We start from the raw sequence: 27,357 nt of genomic DNA, 5'->3' as shown, positions 1-27,357 counted from the left end.
CCGCCAGAAGACACACAGTTATTCGGGTTTTCTCCGGAAAAGCACCACAGAGCGTCCAAGCCCACTTGTTCTCCTTAAATGACATCTCCTACTACCACTGCTGGAGGCAAACCCCCTAGCAGACCGTTAGTCGCCCTGAGGACGACATTTCTCGCCGTCTTAGCACGATACGCCCGTTAACATCCCCCCAGCGCCCGCCAGGCTCGCCGCCGCCACTTCACCCCGCCCCCGCAGCGGCGGGGAAGGCTGCCTGCGCATGCGCAGCCGCCCGAGGCTTCCGGGAGCGGCGCGGGCGCCTGTGGTGCCGACAGCCGGAGGGACGGCGGCGGCGGCGGCGGCGGCCGGCGTGGCGCCATGGACGTGGCCACGGCCGGGCTGGTCTCGTGCCTCCTGGTCGCGCTGGCTCCCCGCTGGGCAGGTGGGCCCGGGAGGGCAGGGCGCTGCGCCTTGGCGGCGGGGCGCGCGGAGGCGGCTCGGGGCGCCCGCCGCGTCCGTTAGCCAGGCGGGGTCGGGGCGGCTCGAGTCTCGCGCCGCGTCCGTTAGTTAGCCAAGCGGGGTCGAGGCGGGGGGAGCGGCTCGGGTCTCGCGCCGCGTCCGTTAGCCAGACGGGGTCGGGACGGGGGGGCTCGAGGCTGGCGCCGCGCCCGTTAGCCAAGCGGGGTCGGGGGGCTCTGCCGCCCCTGGCCCGCGGCGGCCGTTAGTGGGGGGGGAGGGGGCGCGTGCCCAGTCCTCTCTCAGCCGTGTGGCCTCTGGCGGCGCCGCGGAAGCCCCCGCTGCCGGTAGCCGCGGGTCGTGCTTTGTGCCTGGGCTCTGCGCTGCTGTCCACCCGTGCCCCGCCGCCGAGACGCGCACTTGTACCTGCTATTCCCGGCTCGGCTCTCGGTTGCATTCAGTAGCCTTTGTGGTGAGATGTGGTCCTAGAGCCTGCTGGCAACGCGGGGGCTGTGGTGTAGGCACAGCTCAGAGGGTATAAAAGCAGCTCGGGGCCGTGGATCTGGATTGAGTGTATCTTCTTGAGTGAGCAGGGCTCAGTATAAATTAGCCACCCGGTGTCTTGGGTTTTACTGTGGATAATGCATTTAGGTAGCTGTCATTATCCAGTTTGCATTGGGTGTACCTGCTATATATGAAAAATAGTGGCTGTAGTTTAAGTGTGTTGCAAACAGGTTTTTGAATCATATTGTTTTGCTTGAAAGGCATGTCTGCTTAGCTTGGTAGAGCATAAAGTATAAATAGAGAAATGAGAGAAGTAAGATTGCAGGATTTGACCTCATGTGATAGCAACGTGTGCCTGTTGTTACATTTTTAAGCAGAAGGAAACCACATGTTGCTCAAAACCTGCTTTTTTGAGAGAGAGGTGTCAAGCATCCCAGATAACCTGTAAATTAGCTTCCTGCATACTTACAGTACACAGCAAAATGCAGCAGAGGATATTTGGGCTAAGCTAGTTTGAATAACGGAAATGTTATAGCTGTGGACTAGTGTGCGTATGCGCTTCTGAAACTAAGCTAGGCCGAGTTCTGGTATCTCAATATAAGATTGCGTAGCTCCAGTTTAGCATACCTAAAAGAAGGCTAGAGGCCATTTTCTGGGGTCCAGACTTTGTGTTTGTGGTAGGATTCAAGTAAATAAACAGTTTTGGGACCTCTTCTCTTTCTTCCTTTCAGCTTTTTGATATCTTCTGGTTTGTAAATGAACACTTAGTGCATCACCTCAAAATTCCAGTCCCAAATTGGAAGTATTGTGAAACATGCAGCTACTTTGATTAACCCACACATTTATAAAAAATGAGTAACATGCCACATACCACAAGGGTTAGAAGAAACTGTCCTGCCACAGAGACCTCTCACCTTCTGCCTTTCCAAAAACAGGCGTTCCTTTCTGCCACTCCTGGTTAAAAGTTTTTGCAGTAGTTTTGGTTTTGTAGAGAACCTTTCTGTCCATGAAGCCAAGAACAGTTTGGTTGTCTCTGGTATGGGTTTGGTTGTGGGTTTTGTTGTTGTTTTTGTTTTGTTTTAGTATCACATGTAATATGTCTCCTTCCTATGCTAAAGGTTGAGTTAAAGTTTCCATTGGTTCCACCCACATACTTAACATGATGCTCTACTTTGCTCTCTCCTGAAGGGGTATATTTGTGTCTGGCTAAAACTAGTTTCTTCTGTTGTTAGATGGCTTTTTGTTATGCTGCCATGTTATGTAATCTTTATTATTTTCAACCATCACTTATTGAAAATATTCACTAGAATTAATAAATTGTCATTTATTCTTTGAATATCACTAACTAATAATATTAGAACAGAATTTTATTTACTTGAGTTTATAAAAATATGACAAGGAAGGGAAGACAGGAAATTTTGCTAATATTTTTTTTGTCTTTAATCTCTTTCTATTCTAATCTAATCTCTTATAATATTGTCTTCACTACCAAAGTGTTGTGGTACTTTACATCAAGAAGCATGAATTGATCTTAAATGTGACTGCCTTTAATCAAGAGTAAAATAAGCCAGCAAGAAGTCTTGATTTTAGTGAGCAACTTTAATCTGGTTTTCATTTGTTCATTTATGAAAAGTTTGATTCTAATTATCTAAATATCTAAAATATGGGGATTATCTGAATCTTGGCTATCCTTTTTGCTTATCATAAGATTATGCTTCACACATCTACATAAGCAGCTACGGTTATAATAGGCATTTATGTTTTTAATACTTTACACATGGAGAAAATGGTGATTCATTGTACATGTAAATTTTTTTATATACTTATGACTTCTATCAGGCACTATTTGGAATGGAAACTAAAATTCAGTTAAAATTCATGGGCAAATTATTTTTAAGTGAAGTTTTAGATTTCTCAGATAAAACCAGTGTGAGTGTATAAGATACATATCTCTAATATTGATTTATTAAGCAATGGAAGAATTCCCTTTAATGAGAGAATTCACCATAAGCAGCTGATTTATCAGGATTTTAGAATGATGAGATCTTTTCATCTCCTCCTTCTGGTGAAGAAGAAGAAAACAAGCTTTCCAGCTTTTTTTATTTGCTAATCTGTTTCTCAGCCTTTGACTGTCTCTTATACAGAATTGTTTGGATAAACTTAAATAAAACATACTGATATCAAAAGTGATTTTGTCACTACAGCAAATTGTGGTCCCAGATGCTGAATCATTGTCAAACTGCTGAAGTTATTCAAAAACTTTTAGGTTTAAAGACAGGCTTGTCATGATTTCTACATCTGAAAAAGATGGGGGGGGGGTTGAGGAAAAAAATAAATCATTGCTTTTTCTCCTCTGTTATGAAGGCTGCTATTAAATAGTGTTATAACTATAGTTAATGAACTATAAGTCATGAAATAGGTACTGTAGGAGTATACTTTCATGCTCTTCATAATTCATATAGATTTAAAAAATCGTTTTTGTTTGAACATTTCCATTTTGAGTGAAGTGATGTATAATTTCAAACAAATTTTGATCTAAGAAATTGTTTTCATTTTAAACAGTGTTTAAAGATTCAAGATTAGCTTATAAGGCAGCTGCTTTTTCTAAGACAGCAAATCCTAAGTTAGTCAGCATTGCAAAGCTCTCCATGAGGGTATGTGCAAGTCAAGGCAGTGGATTGAGTCTTCCTGTCTCCAATGAATTCTCTCTCTTCACCTGTACCAGCCATACTAGATGATGTTATTTCCTATATTCAAATTGACTATTCTTTGAAAACATCAGAAAATTAAAATAAATGAAATATTAAATAGTAGATTTTGAAAGGGGTTTTTTTGATACTTCTTTCTTTGGTTTACTCTCCCTGAGATGGGAATTTAATTTCAACTGCTTTGACTTGGTAAATAAGCAATTGGAGGTTGTGGGGAGGGGGCTGCATTTTAATTTTAATTGTGGTTGAATCCATTCAATGCAGTTGAGCCTGAAATAAATCAGAATACATACAACTTTTTACTGGTTTCTAGCTAAATCATGGAACTCCTCTGAGAATTAAATATTACTGAGTTTACTCCTTCAGTCCTGTATTGCAGCTTATTAGGATTCAGGGGATTAATTTAGGGAAGCAAACACAAGCATTTACTGAAAATAGGGAGTAACATGTGGAAGGATRGATGTGGATTGCCTACATGTGTCTGCATTATTGAGAACAAGTGTCATGTTAAACCTACTTGAATTTTGGCTATTCTGAAATAAAAGGCTATGTGGATAGAGCCACATATATTTTGTCATAGTAATACTTTTGAATCTGTATTATGTACTAATCTCATAAGCAAATGGGCAAATTTATCTAAATTAAACTATTTCAGTTTTCAGCTCATTAAAACTTGTTGCAGTTCACTGTCAGAATGGAAAGATATATTAAGTGGGGATCTGTTAATGATCTATGTGATACAATAGTGAATGCTTATTAAATTTGCATATAACTGAGTGGGAGGAGCTTACAATTGTTTTGAAAAGCTGGAATAGAATTGGGAAGTATCTTGACAAACTGGAGAAACATTCTGGAAAAAGTACAGTGATCTTGAATAAGGACATGTGCAAGGCTCTGTATTTAGGCAAAAAAAAGAATGAGAGTGATGATCTAAATAGTAGTTCTGCCAAGCAAAGATCCAGAGCTACAGTGCCTTGTAACTTCTATTCAAAAGCTCTAGTGCCATGCTGTAGAAAACCCAAAAAGTACTGGGACACAGTAGTGCTAATTAGAATGAAAAGGTTGGGTCATGTGTCTTTAAGCTGGACTTCCATTTATAAATTGCATCTGGAGCATTGTGACTTTTTGGAGTATTCTGTTTCAAGAGAGTTCAACCATTTGGAGAGAATGCAAAAAGAGAGAAATGAAAATCATTCAGAGAGCTAGAAAATATGACTTACAAAGGAAAACTAAAGGAATTGTTGCTCCCATTCAGTTTTCTCATCTTTCTTTTCTTATGTTTAACCTGGTCTTCAAATACATATGTTTTATTGTCATAGACAAAAAATACATGGACTTAATGTGTCTAGAGGAGATCTAGGTTAGGCTTCTGGTTTACCAGTCTGTAGACCCTTTGTTGTCCATGGACCATGAAAGATAACTAAGCAAGCATCCTCGTAAGGAAACTTATATCTGTTCTGCAGAGATCCAGACCTCCAATAGACAATACTGTGAAATCTGATTTGGGAGCGCTTTGCTTTTTTATTTGCAGAAAGCTTTTCCTAATCTCTAATGATGAGGATAGTGAAATATGTTCAGTAGATTGGAGGCCTGTAAAAATACATGATGCAGTGATAGAGACCGCAAAACTTCTCTACATAAACATCTGATGATGTGGGTAGAATTGGCCAACTACTTTCTCCAATGTGAAATGTAAGTGATCTTTCAAGGTTTCTTTCAGTCCAGTTTCTGTGCCTCCACTATATGAATAGACTATTAGAAACTGTTAAAATGTGAATTGTTAATTGTTACCTTTTAATAGAAGTTAGCCAAAGAGATTCCTCAGAATATAAATTTATAGTTAGCTCTCTGATCATATCCGTCATCCTCACCTGCAACAGGAGGTGGAGTGAACAGGTGAAAGCAGCATAACTGGGACCTGGAACCTTCAATAAATAGTTATTTGGATTTGGAGAAGAAATTTGATTTCCTAGTGAAGGTAGCTGTTTGAGTTATCAGGATTGTCAGTCAGGACTGGGAGATCTTTTTGAAGTAATCATCTGTTTTCCTGACAAGGCAAGGAGGAAAGTACCTACTCAAGTTCAGGACAGATCTGTAAAGAGTGTGTTGTGGTTTTTCAGTGTTTTTATTTATTTACTTATTTGTTTTATTTAATGTTTTATACCTGATCGAGCCAAAAGACTATCTTGTCCAGTGTGTGGTCTACAGTGGCTAGTAGTGGAGTGAGAAGGAATACACAAGCAAACATAAAGTGGCACTTCACAGCGTTCTGTTACAGGATCTACAGCTTCGAGACTGTGTTTAATAGCACTCTGGATTTTTCTTCTGAGCAAAGTCAGGTAGAGCATTTAGCACTCTCAGAGTCCTAAGGGAAAGAGTTCCACAGCTTAACTATGCATTGAATGAAGTAGCAGTTCATTTGTTTGAGAGTTAGTGATGCTTGTTCTGATGCTTCCTGCTTTATGTTAAAGAGACCGCAAACAATCTTTTCCCGTTTGCCTTTCTGAGGCCACTCATTAGGTGTCTGTAGGCTGTCCTATCCTTTCTTTAGTTTGCTTTTCAGGCTGGAGAATCATAGTGTGATTGTTCCTGGGACAGAAGCTGTTCTGTACCTTGGATTGTCCTTGTCACCCTTCTCTGCCTTTTCCCATTCTATCATCTGTCTTTTTATGGGAGGTGGGGGCTCTAAAGCTGCACACAGTGTTGAAGGTAAAAGCGCATCATAAATTTATGTAATGACATTAATCTTTCCATGTTTCTTTTCCCTCTTAATTCCATATCAATTTCTTTCTTTTTTTTTCCTGCTTTTTTTAATTGCTGCTAAGCATGGAAATTGTACTTTCTGAAAATTCTATTAAAGCTATAAGGTCTTCCTTGAATGGTTGGTACAAGTTACTTTTAACCCTGTAATGGATTTTGAGATAACTTAACAGGTGGTATCTCTGACTAGCATATTTCTGTTTATCAGTATTCTGTAAAGGCTATCTTGTGCCACCAAAAACAGCTGTTAATGCTTGGTTCTAACAATTTGTAAGGAGGATTAAAAATGTGTAAATGTCAAGCTGGTGTCCAAACTCATTTAAACTTGCCTGAGGAAGTAGTCAGAGAAAGAAGTAGTCGTATCTGAAACTTTTGATAGTCATCTTTTGGTCCTATTATTAAAGCTGTTCTGAAATAAATGCCTCCTAATTTGCTGTGAGTGTTTTTATTCCAGCACTGAAATACTACCTCTTCATCCAAAATGGTTGTGGTAAAATTCATTGTAAGGTACTTCTAATCTGGATTTAGAGGATTTATACAAGAATGGCTCTTATTTTTGTATTACTCTACTGCTAACTAAATTGTTATCCAGAAAACCCTTGAAGTGTACATTCCCACAAATAGTATGGAACTATTACTAATGTCCTGACATCTCCTGTAATAGTCTTCAGTTAATTTCCTGAAAAGTTTCATGCTTTCCCATGGCAACTAGCATTAGACTTCATTGCAAAAATAGTCTGTGTTATGGCTGGAATAGTGTTGGATGAACTTCATTTCCTTTACAATAAAACCTACGGAAAAATCTATCTTCATAAGCAACCTTTTGTCTTCATTCTGGTGAGATTGCTAGTGGTTTCCTTCTTCTCTTTGCTGCTGGTGAAAGAGATACTTTTGATACCCTTTTGTCTAGCTGAGAGCGAAAATAAATTCTGATGTCTTACAGAACTGCTGAATATGTTCAGTGCTCTTATATTTAATGTTTAGATAGAGTAAAAATATACTACTCAGTAGATTAATATAAAGATGGTGTACATGGGTGTAGGCATAGTGCCTATTAAATTGTAAATATCAAGTTTACAGCTGTTTCCTTCCTCACTCATTTGTGCCTCCCCCCCCAGTAGTAGTCAAATTTAAAGGTTTTCATTTTATAAATAAATTGAGGAGAAATAAGTATACGAGTTTTGACTGGTTGTTTTATAAGAGTATTTAAGAAGTATCTTGGTGGCTGTAATGTTTTGTGTGGTTTTCAGAGGTATCTGTGTTGGCTTCTTTTCTCAGGTATGCTTGGACAGAAAACTCAATTTCATTATAAACATCATCTGTCTGAAGCCTTTCAAAGTAGGATTAGTGGGTGGGAGGTGATTTTTTTTTTTCCCCCCTACCCCTGCCCACCAATACCTTTGAAACATTGGCTTTAATGATTGATTTGAAATCCATATTCCATGAAGTTTCCTGATTTTAATTTGAGCACTTTAATTCCTACTTAAATACCCCAAGGTGTTACAAATTCATTTAGAAAAGCAAGAGAAAACGTCAGAATCCAGAGCTATGTCTTTACAATATTGTTTGTATTCAAAGACAGGATATGATCATTCGCTGTGATATTTGCCAGCTTTTGAAAAAGCTGGCCTAGCTTAAAACATTACTTGGAAGTCTGACATCAGTATTTTTTTGTGTGTGTGTGACTTGGGGAGAGTGTATTTACTAGTTAAATATAAATCTTGAAACAATTCTGTTTCCAGACTTGCCCTTCCCTATCTATCCTCTAATGGAAAATGGTCTAATAATTCTTACTGTAGAGCTTGATACTATGTATGAGATAAGGATTTGAAAGCATGGGAAAGATACTATGGAAGTACTATGGAAATATTTTTTTATACCTAAGGCAAACAAAACCAATAGTCTTAACAGAAAGTAGCTTTTTCTTTTTTATTAGTTTTAGAGCTCTGTAGGTGCAGTGTGGGTCTCAGCTAATATCACAGTAACTAATCCTATCTTCTTACAGTTTACTTCAAGATTTGATGTTGTTCAGTGTAAAGAGTCTACCTCAGGACTCTCCTGTTATAAAGACTTCTCTTCAGTACTGCAACATCAGGTTTCTAAACCTGGTATGTATGCATGCTGCTAGAGAACATAGGAAACTCTGTCAGTTTTCTGTCTGCCTTAGGAAGCATTTTAAAAGACAGTAGTTGAATTATGTTCCAAAAAGAGATGGTTTGAAACAGGTTTTCAGTAATGCTGTCTAATAAGATCTTTATTACAAATAAATATTTGAACAGAGATTGAGTGCATGAATTTTTTTTTTAATCTCTGCAAATACATGAATACATATATTTACAGGGAAAAGCACTACCCTGCATTTGATGTGAAAGACGTCAATCTGTTAATGTTTCAGTAGGGCTAACATTGAAAAAATATTATTCTGAATTACGACATTAAAATAGTCTTCCACTGGATCATAGAGCAATGAACATTACTAAGCAAGATAATAAAGTACCTTCTTGAGTTGAGAAGCAATTCCTGACAATCTACTTAAATATGTATTAGCTTTTTTCTTTTCTTTTTTTTTTTTTTTAATATGAGAATAGGACTACTACTTAGATGTATTGCTATGTCACTGAGAAGAAAGGAAATGGAAGTTCTCTCGGGATTATTGAAAGGGTAGGCATTTATGAAGTAGCATACATACATCATCATACACCGAGAGGGCTTATGAGAAGGAATTCTCTCTGAATTTAGTGGCACACGCATATCAGACATGTTATGCTTTGTATTTTCTTTTATGAAGAAGATGCTTTTTTTTTTTTTTCCCCTAGGATAATTGGCTGTGAACTTGGAGGGGAGATGTAAAGCAAGCATATGAAAACTGTTGTCATATCCTAAACAAAACATAATTCAGTTGTCTGCAGTGTCTTTTTCATGATGTTAATGTGGCTGTAATATTTTCCAGTAAGGAGACCTTGTAATACTTACCATGAAATTATTCTGGGGAATACTCTATGAATTTAAGAGCCTGATTTGGTTATTTCTGTGCACGTGTGTTCTCACTCTCTAACGCACAGGCTCCCTCTCCCATACATTCTCCCTCCTCCTGTCTTGCTCGCACACTTTCTTTCTTTCTTCTTCCTCCTTCCGTCTCGCTTGCACGCTCTCCCTCCCTCCCTCTTTGCTTGCACTTTCTCTTTCCCTCCCTCCCTCTCACTCGTGCTCTCTCCCTCCATCATATAGTGAGTAGTAGTATCCTTCCAATAAACTGTTACTCTTGCTTTTTTCCAAGTGTGCATCTCTGACAAGTTTGTACTCTCTATAATAATAACAGAATTCTTTTCTTTAATAAAAGCTAATAGAACTTTTCCCCTCACCAATAAATGTATCAGTTTATTTGACAGCATGATATATACCTATTTCTTTTCAGAAATAGTCAGTAGGACTACTTGTATACATTCTAGCACAACTAAAATGTATGAATAAAACTAGTATGTGTATACAGAGGATTTTTTGTTTGAAGTTTTATTCAACCTCACAAAGAAAGTCTCATGAATATTAACAAAAGAAACTCTTTAAAGTGTTTTTTACAAACAGCATCATATAAAAACATTTTTAAAGACAATATATATTAAAATTTAGATGCTTTAGGATTTAGAATACTGTTGGAATGTTGAATTTTTTTCTAAATCGTCTTGTGATCTGCTTTAAAATAGTACAGTTTATATACAGATGTTTTGGTTTTTTAAACTAATAAAAACATTCTCAGTCAAATAAAGGGGAAATGACATCTTCCCATGAAACAAGTATTTTCTTTGTGAAGGGACAGAAATATTCAAAATTACTGTTTTTTACTAAAATCTGCAATACGTTTCTTTTTCAAACCTTTCCTTTCTGTCCTTTAGAATATTCCATGCTTTCTGGCTTTCTTTGTCATTATTATAACTGCTCTGTGGCTGATAATGCAGCCATCTGTTAGATGAATATCTAACAAAGCAGGTTATTTCCTTTGCTTGCTTTCTGATGATTCAATGTAGTTTTAATTCTTTGGGCATATCTTAGTCTGTCAGTTGATAGGAATAACAAATTCATGCCTGGTGGAAATTCCACAGTAAGGTCTATGAAGTTTTATTTTTAGTGAGGGGGGCACAGGTATCCACTGTCTAAGTTCTACATATCCTGGGTTTTCAAGGATGTCCAATATGAGGTACTAGGCAGAATGCCTTAGGTGAAATTTAAGCTCTGTAAATCTGTTATAACTGCTTAACTGGCATCTTTATTATGGTTTTAGTGACCCCCCCCTCAGCTTTCCTTGGTTTACATGTACGCCCTGTCTCTTCACCTTTTTTTTTTTTTCCATTTACTCTGTGAGCTGCAGGGGTTTTTGTTTTGTTTTTTTAGTTTATATTACCAGAAAACTTTCAGACCAAGTGTTATTGCTATTGTAATTATGTAGCCTTACTGCCTTCAAGCATTGCCATAGAGTGGTGTCAAACAATTCAAAGCAAAAGGTACCTTACAGGTAGCCAGATAAATTTCAGTTATTGTAAGTATCAGAAAGTAATTCCTTTTCCCGTAGCATTGTTACTCCCCTTGGTCCTATAGTAGCTAAATTGTATACCAAATTGAACACCTAGAATTCTGCATGTCTCAAATCAAGTTTGATGGTAAATACATATTCTTCAGAAAACAGAATATAAGATCATCTATGATGCAGTTTGTTTTTTTTAATAATTATTTTTCAAAGGTGGAAAATAAAAAGAGGGGAGAGAGCTATCCAGCAGATGAGTCTAGCATGCATTCTTCCTGGTCTGGTCTTTCCTTTGATATTTTGGTCATTCTTATACATGTCCTGAGACTTAACCCTTGCCTTCCATAAGTCATTTTATGCACTGTTCTTTGTGTAAAAGAAAACATGTGTTTACCATAAGTGAGTTACAAGAACCTACTGTATGGGGAGGCCTTGTTGAAAGGGATTTGTATTATGTTCTAGGCTATACATTGAATTTATGGCAGTAGCATGTGACATGAAACAAGTCTGATATGCCAGATCTGTTCTGCAACTGTGAAATAACAGCATTAGGTCGGTCTCTAGGAGTTTGTTGCTGAGATACAGATGTTGGATTCAGGAAGAAACATACTGGCTTAAATGCATTCAGACTGCTTATAATCTGTCTGTACTGGTGAACTACAGGCATTGAATCTTACAACTGCTTATATTTTAAAGGAGGATTTTGTGTACTGAGGAGAGAGCTGCCTAGTCAAGACAGGCAAAGGAGTACCTGATGCACATCTCCTTAGACTATACATTGAAGTGCCATTTGAATAGCGTGGGGGGGGGAGAGTTAACTCTTATGTTTATTGTTATTTAGTTTCACTCTAACCCTCTACTTCTTTTCCAAAGAAGTAGGTTACCCTTAAATTGTTTACATATCACTTATCCCAATTTTTACATAACTTAGCATAACTTTCTTGTAGGTCAAACTAATCTGAAGAGTCCTCAAGATATTCAGGTCTACGTTGTAAATACAAACTTCACTCTAAGGTGGAACTACACTGAGGATGATAGCCACGTGATGTTTTCAGCTCAATACCGCTGGTAAGTAGCGGCTTTCTGCTGAGCCAGATAAGTCTTCCACTTATTTGTGTTAGAAGAGCAAATTGATTGATTAATTACTACGGTTCTTGGTGCTACCGTGTAGGCTTTCTGAAATCCAGGAAGTAGAGGCCAGAAAATCAAATCTTGAACTGAGGTARGATCCTGCAGGGATCACCTGTCTAATTTATATGTGAAATTGGATTGTTTGCTGATAGTGATATGTTATAAATGCAGAGCACGTTTAGTAGTAATGCTCAATATTGAAATGGTTCTTGGAGAAGACACACTGCTACACTTGAAACTAGTGTTTAGATTCCTGTATTCGTGTGTGTGTGTCTTTTTTTTAATTTTTTTAATTGAGCTGTGTTTTGTCAACCCCTCCCCCAACGAGTACATAAAGAGTTTGAGAGAATTTGCAGTGTAGATTTTGAAAATTTTGTCAGTGTTTGTGGACCCAGATTTCTGATCTGCAAATTGTAGTCACCAGATGAAAGAATGTAATTTTTGTTCTTAAATGTTTAATTGTTTTTCTTCAACTGTTTTATATACCAATACATATGTATACCAGGACATCTGGCATTTTGTAGAACTTTCCTGACAAGTAAATGTACAAAAACATTTCTGAGATAAAATCACTTAAGGAGTTCTTTATTTTATGATTTCTTAGTTTATGATTTTTGGATTAAAAAAAAGCTGGGCTACTTCCTTAATGTGTAGATGACAAACTGTTGCCCTGAAAATACAGGCTTATTTCAAAAACATAATACTGGTCTGTCAAAGAAAAGATAAAGATAGGAATGGAAGATAAAATTACTTCTTCAGGTCTGTGCCTCTTTTTGGTCAGATCATCACTTTATAATGTCTGAGATGTTTTTTTGAAGTCAGGTATGGTTGTCTGTTAACTCACAGGAAACAGCTTCTGGGAAGCTAATTACTCTATTCCAATGTTTTCTCTTATTGGTGAACTCCAGTTTTCACCTTTGTGTTTTTGTGTTCCCCTAGTCTACATCCCTTGCTAACGTTGTTTTCTTTATTTTGTGTATGCTCTCTAAGTGTTTCTTGCAATCAATATTTTTAAATTTCTTCCAAGGGATTATAAAATAAATGCCAGACTGGGATCGTGCACTCAGGATTTAATTCTGGATTTTGACAGTTCTTCGGTGCTCTTTTCTGACATTTTGTGTTTACATGGTGAATAAAGCTAATTGGTATCAGACTTTGTAGATTATGGTTAACTTTGGCTAATAAAGTAATATAAATTAAATAGTTGATCTATGAATTCCAGGCTAACTAAATAGATAACATGGCTTACACTGGTGCTGGCGATAAATGCCAGAAATTGCTTAGTATTTGTTTTATTAGCATTAAGAAGAAAAGTAAAAAGAAAATAAAAACTTAGATGTGGTGTTCTTTTTTCTGTTTGTTTGTTTTGTTTTTCTTTCTTACAGGTTTGAAGACTTTGAGACAAATGAAACAGAATGGAAAGAGTTGCCTGGGTGTCAAAATGTCACTCGCACTGAATGTGACTTTTCCTCAGCAATAACTGAATATTATGTTAAACATGATGTGCGTTTAAGGGCTGAAACAAGGAAAGACAGGTCTCCATGGTCCAGTATTTTTGAAATGATTCCATATTATATAGGTATGAGCTCCATATATAGTGTAATGTTTTTAGTTAAATGTCCTTCAGCACATTATTGTGGAAAAGTTGCGTGATTTCCATAGCTCATAATAACATGAGCTAGTGACTTTCCCAACCTTGAAGTAGTATAAGGTATTTTCAGGTCACGGAATGCTACAATTTCCTCTTTCTTCTGGTGAGGGGAAAGTATTAAAAATAATTCTGTTTTTCAGACAGGATTTTCTGTCACTCTGTATTTCTCTGGAATTGGGGAAAATCTTCCTGAAAATGGACTCTTCTGGAAGTCTTCTTCTGACCTTGCAACTTCTTGTTAGCTAGAATTTGTATAATACTGAAGCCTTCCCTCAATATTCCTTTGGTTTGTTTGGGCCAGTCTTCCTTCCTTACTCATTTTAAAAGAAATTTATACTGATTTTCATTACAGAGTTTGGAGAACATTAATTAGTAATACTGCATTTTAACTTCACTCTTTTCAGAACCACATAACACCGGTAGTTTATTAGGTTAGGTTTCTATTAGTTACTGCCAGAGAAGAATTAAAAATAATATACTATATGCAATTACCATTTTATTAATGTGAATGACTTTTGGGTGATTTTTCTTTAAAGAGTTTTGCTTGACTGCCTTTTTTTTTTCTTTTAATATTTACAGCTCAGATTGGTCCCCCAGAAATAGAGTTGCAGTCCACAAATGGAGTAATAAAAATTAAGGTTTCTCCTCCAGAAGCAAATCAGGTCCAAAAAATGTGGATAGATGATCTGAGTTTTAAATATAACTTAGTTATCTGGGAAAACTCATCAAATGCAGAGGTATGATCATGCTTTGGTTTTTATTTTTTAATCTTAAAATAACTGCCAGAAATATACTTCAATTACTTAATGCTCTAAAATATAATTGTTTTGTTATGTAACTGTGTATAACTGTTGATCTGCACTTGAAATTTTTTTTTTAATTAGAGAATTTTATTAGATATTTTATGAGTGAGCTTTTTATTTCTGTAAATAGAAATACTGGAACCAGGTGCCAATGCATGAGGAAGGAGGTAAAGCCATTTCAGATAAATTGGGACAGGAGCCAGACTTGGCCAGTAGGAACGGCAAGGGGGTAAGAGGTCAAGGCAGTAGGAAGAAACATTTATAATAAGGCATAGGGAGGGGGGAGATAAGATGCTTACTTGCTCTTGATGAGTCCATATAGCTTGACTGCAGCTCTCAATACTCTATCCTGTGTCATTAAGCAAATACTTTGTTTTTATACTGTAAGTTGGGGTGTTTTTAGGGATTCTTTAAAGGTCGTAGAACAGAGCAGTAAATTAGTTTTCTAGCCTTCATGTATGTCTCATGCAACAGAGTGTAACTGTTCTCTAGAGATCAAGGTAGAAAGTCTCTGTCTTCTTTTCCATGTTAGGGGACTTGATGGTTAGATTAGGGTAGCAATTGAAGAGATACCTACGTTCATTTGGAAGACCTAGTCTCAGATATTAAAGGGAAAAAAGCGTGAAGCTAAGTGCAAGCTGTGTGTACTGGTCACTGAGACGTCTGGTCAGCCGAGTGGGGTGGGAGCAGTGGGGAGGGGAGAGAATGTTTATTGAATGAACTGAGGGATGCAAGTGCACTATTGCTCCTCTAAGTATGTGTCTGAATATGTGCTGTGAGTTAAGCTTCATATAGAGGGGTGCTGCAGGCCCTTTCCACTTACATGTGTAAAAGTGTGTGGCATCTTCCTCCCACTCGTTCACGTGGCTAAGCTGGAAAATTGCCTTCAGCTCATCTATTATGCTTCATGACCTATTTTAGCATTTTTGAGGGTATATTATATAAATGAGCTGAAATCTGAAAAAAAAAAATTTTTTTTAAAACAAGCTAATCTGGAAGAACAATTATCTTCATATGCTGCTCACAATTGTTTCTTGCAGTTCAGAAAACAAAGTGTATTTCCTACTGACACAATAAATGATCTTGCACCAGAGACTACCTATTGTTTGAAAGTTCAAGCAACCCGTCCTTTGGATTCTCAAGAGGGCTTATTCAGTCCCATTCATTGCATAAAAACTACCCGTAAAGGTACAGAGAAAGATTGTTTTATTTTAAAATATGGTTACTCAGGCTGGAACTATTGGAAGGTGAATTGTTCTAAAACAATAGAAATGTGCAGAAGTACCAAATTCTTACTCATTTTAATATAACAGCAATCTTAATACTTATTTAGATTTCCTATTTAAAATATGAATGCATATAAAGTTGAGCCAAGCTTTAAAAATTGTTTTTTTATGGGCCTTGACTCTTTATTCTTGCAGATTCTGAAGAATGGCTTAGTGGAAGTTTGCTTGCAACTAATGGCTTGTTTTGCATGTGTACATGAAAAGTTATTAAGCCTGAGCAGTGCATAAAGAATTTTAAATGTTTATTTTAGGAAAAAAWTATACAGTGGGAATGTAGAAAGTCAGGCATTAGTTTGAACAGGTGGTACATCAACTCTAGTGTTTTTTTTCCTCCATCAGTATGCAGTACTTAAGAAAGCTTCTGCTCTCTCCTCTTATGGGGCAGTAAGAGGTTACTTGCTCCTAAGGAGACTTTCCTCCTACCTCCAGTAACAAGTGGGTTTTAGTTTTTAAAACATTTTTCACTGATTCGGAATTTTCAAGTAAAATGTTTACTTGTATCTTTTGCCTTAGATCCCTTACTATGTGCCTGCACTGAGCAGAGGGTGGGTCAAGAACATCTTGTTGCTTCAGATACTCTATGGCTACTGTACAAGGCCTCTGAGTGCAGGAGTTTCATCAGTGTTTGCTGCAAATAAGCTGCATGCTGTGCTGCTGCCCATCCGCGCTGAGGAGTGGCAGGAAGGGGGCCTCGTGAGCGTGGACTGGCTCTCTTAACAGCCGAGCCTGAGCTAGGTACTCTAAAAGGCTGGGGACGTGGCAGGTGGTTCTGTGCTGTCTTGACTTTCAGAACCTCCAAGTAGAGGTTCTATTATACATCAGTTCCCCAAAATTAGGGGTTCTGCTCTGTTTCTGTGCCAGAAGTACTTGCCTGTCTCTGCCTGGAGCCATACCTTGCAAGCAGTGTCCTTTCATGCACTGAAATTAGGAGTGCTAACGAATGGTGGAACAGATAAGGATATGGACACTGGCTTTGATGGAAAATAGAGTGATTTTGACTCCAGGAGTATGTCAGTTTGGCTGTTTCTTTGGGGCCCCAGGGTGTGCATCCCTGGTATTTCTGAGATGGAGCTTGATGCTGTCCAAAACCACAAGGAAAAATGGGGCTCACAGATGTTGAGGAAGAAAGGAAATAAGGAAAAGAAGGAAGGCTTTGGAGGATCTAGAGTAAAGAAGGTAGGATAAGCAGGAGCGGACAGAGGACAAGCATATGTAAGGGCAGGAGATAAGCTTAAAAATAAAAAAGGCTTGTGGGAGGCTAGCAGTCAAAGACATAAAAAGACAAGGCTGCTACTTGGGCCTTATGTAGCATGCAAGCCGTTTGAAGGGTCCCAGCAGCTCTTGGTTGTTCTAGAGCCTCTGAGGGTGTGGCATGACACCAGAGACCTGATGGAATAATCTGTTGTGGTAGACCCTGTATGCAGATAGATTGAAGATCCATATGTCTCCACAGGCTTTCAGGTCACTTTCCTCTGAGAGAAATCAGTTCATGTATGCCAAAACCACATAAGGATCTGAAATGGTATAAGGCAATTGGAGATGACTGCATTCAAAAAATTCTTATTTGTCTAAGCCAAGTTGCTAGTGTAGGCAATCTGTGTGGCAATTAAAATTTTGATCATTTAAAGTGTACTTGTGTGATGGGTTATGACATGTGATAGTTAAGAAATTCATAAACTTACTCTTCTCAAATGTCAAATGTGTATTTTTATTGCTGACCTTGTTTTCAATATTTATTTTGTATATTGTCAGAGAGATGCTGCAGTTCAAGCTTTAAATGTTGCGAAATCCTAAATAAACTGGAGATAAAGCTAGGGAGAGAACTTAAATTTATTGTGGTATTCTTATGACTAATAAATACGATCATCAGGAAAATAACTTTATGTTGACAAGTATATTTTACATGTTTTTTCAGTCAAGTCATTGCTAATGCCAGTTCTTTATTTCTACTCATTTTAATATGTCCGTGCTTATTTTTTTCCAGTACTGATTTTTAACCGATACCTTTTTTAGCAATGATTTAATAAGCTTCATATATCATGGACTTGAATTTGCCATCTTAATAATGAAAAGACTATCATAAATTTCTTAGTTATTGAAAATATACCATGCCCATTTATTTAATACAGTGAGAAACTGGTGTACATAATGGAAAGCTTTTTAGTGACTGTGGGCTTTCTTGTCGTTTTGTGCAGCAAAAGACCTACTTTGTCCAACGAACGTGAGAGTTCTTGCTTTGAACATGATATTTCATCTTCACTGGAATAGTCAGTACAAACAACGTGTGAGCTATACTGTACAGTATCTCCTGTGAGTTAAACAGTTTCTATATGTTTGTGTAAACAAGTTCTGTTGTTTTAAACAGTTTATTGTATTTTAGAAACTGTTACTAGAAATTAAAGTGCAATACTTGCAAAAGTGGCTTAACACATTAATTGAACCATTTGATACCTCATCTGGGCACGGTGTGACCCCTAAAGGGATTGCAAATAACCTAGAGTTTCAGGATACTTGGTTTCTTTTGAGAGTGTTAAATGTTTGATGGAATGGACTTCTAAATATATACTAAATAGCATTTCTGTAAGATGTAAAGTTTGCATTGCTTAGATTTTTTTTTTAGATATGAAGAAATTAGACAACTAGAAGTTGTGAACAAAATACAAGTGTTAAAGGTTTCAAATGTCAACCTATTTGATTACTTCTGCTCAGATAGTTTAAAAAAATAATAAAATAAATATGTCTGCAAACCTGTATCTTAATGTCTAGTTGTAGCACAAATATTGTGGCCATCATCTGGATGTTTTCTAATTTCTTGACTTGCATGTAGTTTTTCTGTGCTTTATACTAATAGAGGAGAGATACCTCAAAATGTAGAATCCTTTTGGAATTTCTAGGGCATGTCAGACAAATAATCAACTTAGTAGAACTGTATGAAAAATCTTAATTTGGACTTTCATAATATTTAAAACCAACATATAATTTTTCTATTAAGAGGCAACTAAAGCACTAATTTCGATATCCTGCTCTAGATAGCTTCATTGTTTCAATTATAACTATTAAATGATACTATTTTTTATTTATCTATATAAGTAAATTTTTTAAGGCCATTCTTCCAAAAAGGAAGAAAAGTATGAGGCACGTGTCAGCTTGTTTTCTCTAGAGTCCATGGACCTCATATCAAAAAATGTTAAAACGTATCTCTTCTAGGGGGTATTTAAAGAAACTTCATGGCGATTATTCAGCAAAGTGGCTCCGTGTACCTGGATGTGAAAACATCACTAATACAAAATGCAACTTCTCATCTATTATCACTACTACTATTGGATTTTATTATCTCCGTGTACAGGCAATGAGTGACTATAATAGATCATGCTTGTCTGATGAAGTGAAAGTAGATCCTCTGATAACAAGTAAGCAGATGTGTTTTCTTAAATATTTTTGTTTCTCAACCAACTTGTTGGTAATGCTAGTATTTGCAAAAATAAACTTGTCAGATTAATGAAATTGAATACATAATTCCAGTACAGAAACTCTGGTGGGAATCATGGCCTCATCAAGATCAGTGGGAGTTTTTCAGTGTTTTTTTCTAATTCAGCACAAGCAATATTTCACTATTTAGAAATATATCATTTGCTTTACTAAATTAAGACAAAGCACTATATGGCATTTTATAATCTGTCTACTGCATTAATCATCTTGTGAGACTGTACTGTAAGTAAACCTAATTTGACTTTTGCCRTTAACAGGGAGCAGCTCTTGATATCTCAGAAGAACAATGCAAAAATCAAATAATGTTGGAAATTACTGCCTCCATTTTCCTTGCTTCTACCCTTGTCTCCTCCTTTCTCTCTGTCCTGCCCCAGGGTAACCCTGATGTTTGTGCTGAATCAGTATTATACAAACACTGAGTTGCAACCCTGAAGACCTTCGTGAAAAAGCAGTGTCTTAGACATCTATCTTCTAAGTCAAAAACATCACACCCTCCAAAGTGAAATTAGTCATTTTTATCACTGCTGCACTTTTAATTTTGTGAGAAATGTAAAAGCTTACTAAAATGTTTGACCTCAAATGAGTTACCAATTTGCAAAGGTTGAGAAACATTTATCTAATGTGTAGAGTGGTATTCCGTTTCCTTCTACATTGAGGACTGAATCAATAGCTATTTTCTATGTCAGTTTTCCCTTGTCATCGAAGCTCTTGAAAACTAGATAATCCTTTAGTAAGATGAACAGTGACCTAGGTAAGCAATTTTGGAAATGAGAGCAAAAACCTTAATGATTCTCACTTTAATTATAACTGTGTGAGACTATCTTAACCCTTGTAATTTGTCTCTTATCTCCACCCCCTCTGCATTGAGTTGTAAGGCCCAAGCATGTACTGCAAGTTTGTATTGGGGGAAGAACTCAGTGAAATGGAATATGAATTACTTGAGACATTAAGATTAAACAAAAACAATTGCAAACATCAAGCAGGCAAGTCCCCTTTCAAGAAATGTAGCTTAAAAATCAATGCCTGCTTCTAAGGAAGCACCACCTCCCTAAGGCTTACCTTCAATTACAGAGAATAACAGAGAGCAACATCCTGTTTGCAACTCTTGCAAAACAGGCGATACAAACACATAATGTTTCTTCAGAGAATGGAGAGTGCATTTTCATTAATGAAGAAAGCTGTTTAATGGCACTACTGAGTGATTATTACCATAATATAAATTATATCTTGAAAATATCAATTCTATTTTTCTTTTTTTTGTTGGTTCTCTTAAATTAGAATATCAACAAAATAGTACAGTGTTAGGTGAAGTATTCAGTAGTTTCAGTTTGACTTGCACAGATACAATCCAACCATTAAGTGTATTTCACATTACTGAAACCTGCGCAAGCAAAATATGAATGTGGAAAAAGAAAAGAATTAAAACCATTATTTTCTCAGCACTTGGCATTCTAAATAAAGCTATTAGTAAAGTCAGGCTACAACCTTTTAAAAATTGTTGTAAATTTAAATTGCAGTATTTTATGTGATGGTGGAAGACCTTTTTGCTTGTATTCTTTCAGTCTAATTTTTTACCTTTTTAAAAAATGTCTTAAGATGAAATCGGCCCTCCCATTGTAAAAGTGGACATCAGTGATGTTTTGCTCCATATCCAGATTTCTCCTCCGGGAGGATCTGAGAATAAAGCCTTGAGGGACCATTATGACTTATCTTACCGGGTTCTGTATTGGAAGAATTCGTCAAATAATGAGGTATGAACTGTCTAAATACTTAAAAACATGTATGAAATTTGTTATGATTTAAATACTGCATTTAAGTTCTCCTTAAGATGTTTACTTTCAAAAGAGGCAGATACATGGTGTATCAATCGTGCAATTCATCTGGGTATTTTTCTAAAAGTTTTTTTTTAAAATCTGGTCAAGAAGACTTATCACAAAGTAGTCGGAGATTTTAATCTTTTTCTGTTGCTGTGACTATATGTAATGATTTTGCAGAATTGCACTCTGAGTCCTGTGGACAAGCATACAGATGGCTCGCTTTTGAGTAGTGGCTGTAGGGTTCTTGTGGTGCTGTCTGTCTTAGGGTATGATTGTGTATGCTGTCTTAATTACTGTGGTTTCAGGCCCAGCTAATTCTTTTCTTTTTATATTTGCAGTTTTATAACTATATGTGTTCAGAGAGATGCATTAATGAAGTCTTGCATGCTTTAGTTCACATTTTAATGCATCTTTCCTTATCCTTTAAACTCTTCTTGTAGCAAAATATTTTTATAGTAATCGGTAAGCACGTGTATACGTAAACGTATCTGAGAAAATAAGAACACAGACTATGTGAAACAGGAAGAAGTTTCAAAGCTGAAATTTCAGTATGGTGTAAGCAGTTCGTTCTTGCTGATAAATATTTTCTGAATGCGCTTGCTTTGGAGAGGGTTGTGTGGTTTCTCTTATTTAATCCAAGTGCGGAATGGTGTCTAACTTCTTACAGAATTACTTCTTCAGTTCAGCAGAGGCCAGAACTCGAATCTAGCTGAGTGCTTCTTGTATTATTTATGTGCATCTTTTTTTCCTTCTTTTTTGCTTGCTTTCTTTTTCAGGAGGAAATGAAAATGAAAGTGATAAAACAGACGATAGGAACAGTTTCCGATCTTACACGCTCGACGTTGTATTGCTTAAAAGTACAGGCATTCTCAGAAGCTTACAACAAAAGCAGTCATTTCAGCAAGGACGAATGCATCAGAACACCAGGAGGTAGGAAGAATTTGGGACCTGTTACACCTTAGTTTAGAATCTGTTATCTCAGATTAATAACTATAAACGCACAGATATCAGAAAGATGTGCTCCATGTAGTTAAAAAGTTCAAAGTAATGACTATGAATTAAACCTAGTTCTGTACAGGGAGTTTTTAACGGGCAAGCTTTAATTTCATTGTTTTTATGATATTTTTAGGAGGGTGCAAGGAATCACTAAATGCTATGTTTTCAAGATTATTTTGTTGTCTTAATTTTTCTGTGAATGAATTGAGTTTTAAAAAAATCCTGTGCTGAAATGTGAGAAGACAAATCAGACTCATTATGGGTGTAGTAATTTTTTAAAGATAATGCCAGAGAATATGTTGCAAAGTAGAATAGGGGAGGGGAGAAAAACTTGCAAGATTCTGTAGCTTAAGCACTGAACAACTTAGGACTGTTCAAATGAAAGTTTTCTTTGATTACTAAAATATTTTGCTGTCAAAAGCTGGATTCTGTTACGTATACTCAGTCTACCACAAGGTCTCAGACTTAAGTCCTGGAATTGAACCAAGCCTATTAGAAGGCTTTCCACAGCTCCTGGGTTAATTCAGGAGGGCAGGACCCTATCTGAGCACTAAAGGGAAATGTCTCTCACCTTTGTGCACCTTCAATGCAAAAACTTGTGCTGAGGTAGACCACCAATATAGAGAATAGGTGGAATATCTGTAGGATTGATTTTATCCTTGATAAGCATCTAAAAAGGGTAGATGAGTTGCTCACTAGAAGGTTCTTTTTTCTCACCACTGGCTGTGCTGTAGTCATCTAAAGTTTGCAACTGGAGTTCCTCACCTCTCCGAGAAACTGTTTGAGTGCCTTTGTGCTCCTGAAGACCCTGCAAGTCTGGGCAGTCTCATCATTTCCCCGCCAAATAACCATGGGCTAGCTTCACTGTGGGTTCATTGCTTATTCTTGTTCCATAGCCCATAGGAATTCTTACTCCTCTATCTCTGCCTTTTCAAAGGAGCAAGCACCCTCAAATTACACATTACATTCCTTAGGATAAGAACCTGTACGCAAGCAGTATGGTAATAGATTTCCATACATCAGGTGCTCCATGGTAACTATGTAGGTGCAGCCATTTTGTCCTGCTGTCAAACAGATGGATCTTGGTTCTGCTCCAATATACGAATGCCTGTGTTCTTATATCTGATAAGTATCTTTTCCTGTGTTTTTAATACAATGATCTAAGGTATTAGAACAGTATCATGTTGGTAATGATTAGCATGCCTGGGTATAGCACTATAGAAACATGAAATTTTATGATAAATACTTTAACAGATTTGGAGATCATCTATTCTTTAATCTTTCCAGTTTATGAATGCCTAAATTTAATATTTCTAATTCTTTTTTTTTTTTTTAGATAAAATGTTACCTTTGATCATTTTGGCAACATTCGTAAGTGCCCTGATTGCTGTCTTGGTTGTGGCAATGCTCATCATTTTTGTCCTGTACCAAGCGTATAATCAGATCAAGTATGTGTTCTTTCCATCGTGCCATCCTCCTTCAAACATAGAGGTAAGATGAGATTTGTTTTTCTCATTCATTGAGCAGATGTATTTTTAGAAAAATAAACTGAAAATATTATGAAAAGGTGTTTCTCTGTATATCCTGTGACATTATGGATATTTACCAAGATTAACTTTACAGGTTTTAACAATAAAGTGCAGGATTTCCTATAAAAAAAAAAAAAAAACGGATGGTATTAACTTCTGAAATTCTATGATAAGCAAAGACTTTATTTTTGTTTTTTTTTCTTTTGTCTATGCAAAACTATTGCTAAAGATACTTCATTCCAGAGAGTACATGCATTTACCCAATGTGAGAATGTACTTCTGCCCGGCTATATCAGACCAGAAATGTTTTCCTGGTGTGTTATCTGGGAGAGCAGGCTCCAGCCATTTGCCTTTTCCCTCTTAGTGCATGGCACTAAAGGGGAGCTGTGTCCTACTCATTTCTTCTGGACTGCCAGCTTGATAATTTTTTCTTGCCACTTAGCACTTGATTTTTTTTTTTTCCTTTCTGTTTTGTTTTTTCACTTGCTGCATTAGTGTCACGCTATGAGTCAATTAGATCTCAGTGTTTCTTTGAAGGCTTCCTTAAAGGGAAGTCATGAATAGTGTGGAGAGGTATATAGGGATTGATATGTTGTTTTCTGACTCTTCCATTATTAGAATTAGAGAGCATCAAATCGGTTTATTAGGCGCTAGATTCAAAACAAGAGCCTCTTCAGACAGTGGGACCAGTGGATCTCTTAGCCAAAAAAAGGTGTGAGTGCAAAAAGTTATTTGGGTCAATGGCATGTTCATGGAAGAGAATCCCATGAAGGGTCACTGATTAAAAAGAATCTGCATTTGACTCAGGAAGCTGAAGAATTGGAAGCTGGGAGTGTACTTCCATCCTTGTGTTATCTGTGAAGTTTATATTGTATCTCTGACCCTCCTTCCATGTATTGCATTGTCTGAGGGGCCACATGTTCCAAGAAATGTTTTTGTTGCCTGTCCTTTAAAGCTCAGGGGAGGCAAAAATGCAAGCCCAATCTTTAGAGGAAGTTTTGCTGTAGCAGGCAGCAAATGCATCCACTGTTACCTGAACTAGTGGTCTGGATGGTTCAAATCTGTTGAGAAGGGCAGATGTTCTGTTTCCAGCTCTGCTTGGCACAGTGTACTACTCACTAGTGATCCCATTCTGGAATGAACAGGGCAACACACAAGTGTGGTATATTTTGAAATGTAGCAAGAGCTGCTCTTCCCTGTGCTTTCTTTGTTGTCTCTCTGAATATTGACTTGAGCAGTGTACGGCCTTCCTAACATGTATCTCCTTCTCACTGAAGCTCTTAGGATGTATAAGATACAGTGCTTTCTGAATAAATTAGAGAGTCTTAAAAGGCTTGGTATCCTGCTGCACCCAGCAGCTCACTTCCTCTTGCTTCCTTCAAACTTTGCTTTTCAACTCATCATTTGTAGACTTCGCAAACATGCACCCGTCACCCACTTGCTACCCCGTGTTCTTTGAGAATGCTCTAAATTGGGATTTTTCTTCAGTTCTTGAGTCTAGCTTCTTAAGGCTAGAATAAATGAAATATTGTAATTATATAGATGATTGACAACTACAAACATAGCAAAAATGTTAAAATTTTAGTCATTTTAGTCATTTTTTAGTTCTTGACTATATTAATGCAACTAAACTTCATCCTAACTTTCAGTTTGTTAGGGAAACAAATTGTGTATTATAGGTAGGAAACCCAGTAATGCTACAGAATACAAGAAACCAGATTTGCACAGCTGCTGTGTAGAATGGAGCCATTATTTAGGTATAATATGTGATTATTCCTCTCTTTTTCTCCTCTGCTTCTCTTTTTGCAGGATCTTGGAGGACAGCCTTTCAGCAGTCCCTATCTGTTAACTGCAGAAGAGCCAACAGAAAACTTTTGTATAATTGAAAGTATCATCACAGAAGAAACAAATCAAATTGATTTTAAAGACTACAAACATTCTAAACAGAGCTGTCGAGATTCAGGAAATTATTCTAATGATGATGATACTTCAGGGAGCAAAGTTTCAGAAGAAGTGCTAGAAAAGGAAATAGTATAACTTAAGAAAATAAAACTCAAATATGGGACTAGCAGCATAACAAGCACTTAAACTTTTTTATTATGAAAGTCTCAACCTAATGAAGACAGGATGACTTTGGGTTCTGAGTGCTGAAGCTCCCAAACATGAAATTTGCTAGTGGAAAGATACATTCCTTCTCTGCTGCAAGTGAACTCAAGTCAAAACACAATTGACTTCTACTAACTTGTGCCATTTTGACTGAATTTTCTGCTTATGAAAAAAGAATGCCATCTGAACAAAGAGGAGTAGATCTGTACACTTCATATACTTGAACTTGATAACATCAGTGAAAGTCTACTGATGTTCTGCAAAAAGAGTTTCTCGCTATTTAGGAGATTTGTTTTGAATGCCAGTGTGTACTGTGACAGAAGCCTTAAAATCCAGTGTTGAATCTTTGTGTATTTACACAGGCAGGAGGAAATTGATGCCTGATACAATTTTAGGAACTCCTCTGACATCCTCTCCCAGCCCCCTTGGGGCAGTGTTTTTTGGCTTGGCAGGTCCAGAGCAAAGGATGCAAAGACAGCAATAGCCTCAGCGAGGTTCCTCCTCCGAGCCTCCTTGTGGAACTCCTTGTGGCCATTGCTGCGGGGTGCTCCTGGTGCCTGCTCTCCAGTTCATACAGCTGTGTCCCTGCATCAGGGTGCTCTTCTCCCACAGCACTTAGTGATCTGGGCGAGTGTGGGAGTGGGAGGAAGGAGGTTCACTCTGCTTAACTACGAAGAAAAATTTAACAGTGGAAGCTCTTTGTAAAGAGAGATTTGGTCAAATTGTTTTGCACCACATGCAGGACAACAAACAATGAATGTCCAAGCCAGGTGTACGCTGCAAGAAGAAAACACGTATTATTAGTTTAATGACAAAGCATGTTAAGAGGCATATTCTTGATTTTGTTTCTTTTTTGTTTTGTGGTTAAATAACCAGAAGTGTAAAATATTTACTTCTAAATGAGTTGTATTTAGAAATGTGAATCTCTTAACAAAGAAGGAACTTATTTCTGTAATTAGAAGAAGGACTCAGGTTGCATTAAAAGACATTTTCTTAACAGTGGTGAGGACGTTTGTCATTCAAAACTTTCTCAACTTAGTCTCATTTTGTTAACAGACTCTTCTTTATACAAAATACAAGGATATGCTGCAATGACTTTTTTCAATTTGCATATCACTTTCTTTTTTATCCTAATTTTAAAAACTGGTTTATTTTTTATTAAGAAATTGATTTAGAGTAAGCTGGGTTTTTTGAGCTTCATATGGTTTTCTTAATTGTAACAAGCAACTGTTAATTTTTGTTGATGTTTAAATTTTTTTTACTTTCAAAGACGTGATATAATTTTATAAATTTAATATCCTTGTGTTCATTGGAGAACATAATAAATTTTGCACATTTACTTCTTTATCCCTTTCTTGATTCCATATTTTTTTGATAAAGCGACACCAAAGCTATGTTACAGGTATTTAGGAAGTCTCCATGTGTCTTCAGTTATTGTCCTTCTGGAAAAGCACTGTGAAGAATATCGCATATAAATTTAATTAGGGTTTACATGGGATTGTTGCATGATTTAGAAATCGGAAAGAAGCGTTGATTCATATTCTGAACTAGGCCTTACAATGAGAATACTGAATGTGAGCATTCCAGTCGTTGTGGTCTTTGGTAAATAGTTCATGAACTGTTGCAAGA

The 27,357-nt window shown here is 37.1% G+C and overlaps 1 protein-coding gene across 2 annotated transcripts; it reads left to right on the top strand.

Annotated features, from left to right (window-relative positions):
* Positions 1-295: 295 nt before the first annotated feature.
* On the top strand, positions 296-27,075 carry IFNAR1 (interferon alpha and beta receptor subunit 1). 2 transcript variants are annotated; one of them, XM_026077612.1, is made up of 12 exons: positions 296-418; positions 11,868-11,988; positions 12,092-12,142; positions 13,437-13,630; positions 14,282-14,439; positions 15,546-15,693; positions 17,987-18,101; positions 18,999-19,201; positions 20,877-21,031; positions 21,874-22,027; positions 23,430-23,584; positions 25,432-27,075. In XM_026077612.1, the coding sequence occupies exons 1-12, from the start codon at positions 355-357 to the stop codon at positions 25,657-25,659; spliced, it is 1,746 nt and encodes a 581-aa protein (XP_025933397.1). In that variant the 5' UTR covers positions 296-354; the 3' UTR covers positions 25,660-27,075. The 2 variants fall into 2 exon arrangements, with proteins under 2 accessions (XP_025933397.1, XP_025933398.1); XM_026077613.1 differs by lacking the exon at positions 12,092-12,142 and having other exon boundaries at positions 298-418.
* The last annotated feature ends 282 nt before the right edge of the window (positions 27,076-27,357 follow it).

Source organism: Apteryx rowi, unplaced genomic scaffold (genome assembly GCF_003343035.1).
Source record: "Apteryx rowi isolate R43461 unplaced genomic scaffold, aptRow1 scaffold_46, whole genome shotgun sequence".
Taxonomy (NCBI): domain Eukaryota; kingdom Metazoa; phylum Chordata; class Aves; order Apterygiformes; family Apterygidae; genus Apteryx; species Apteryx rowi.
This window is presented reverse-complemented; position numbering and strand designations above follow the sequence as displayed.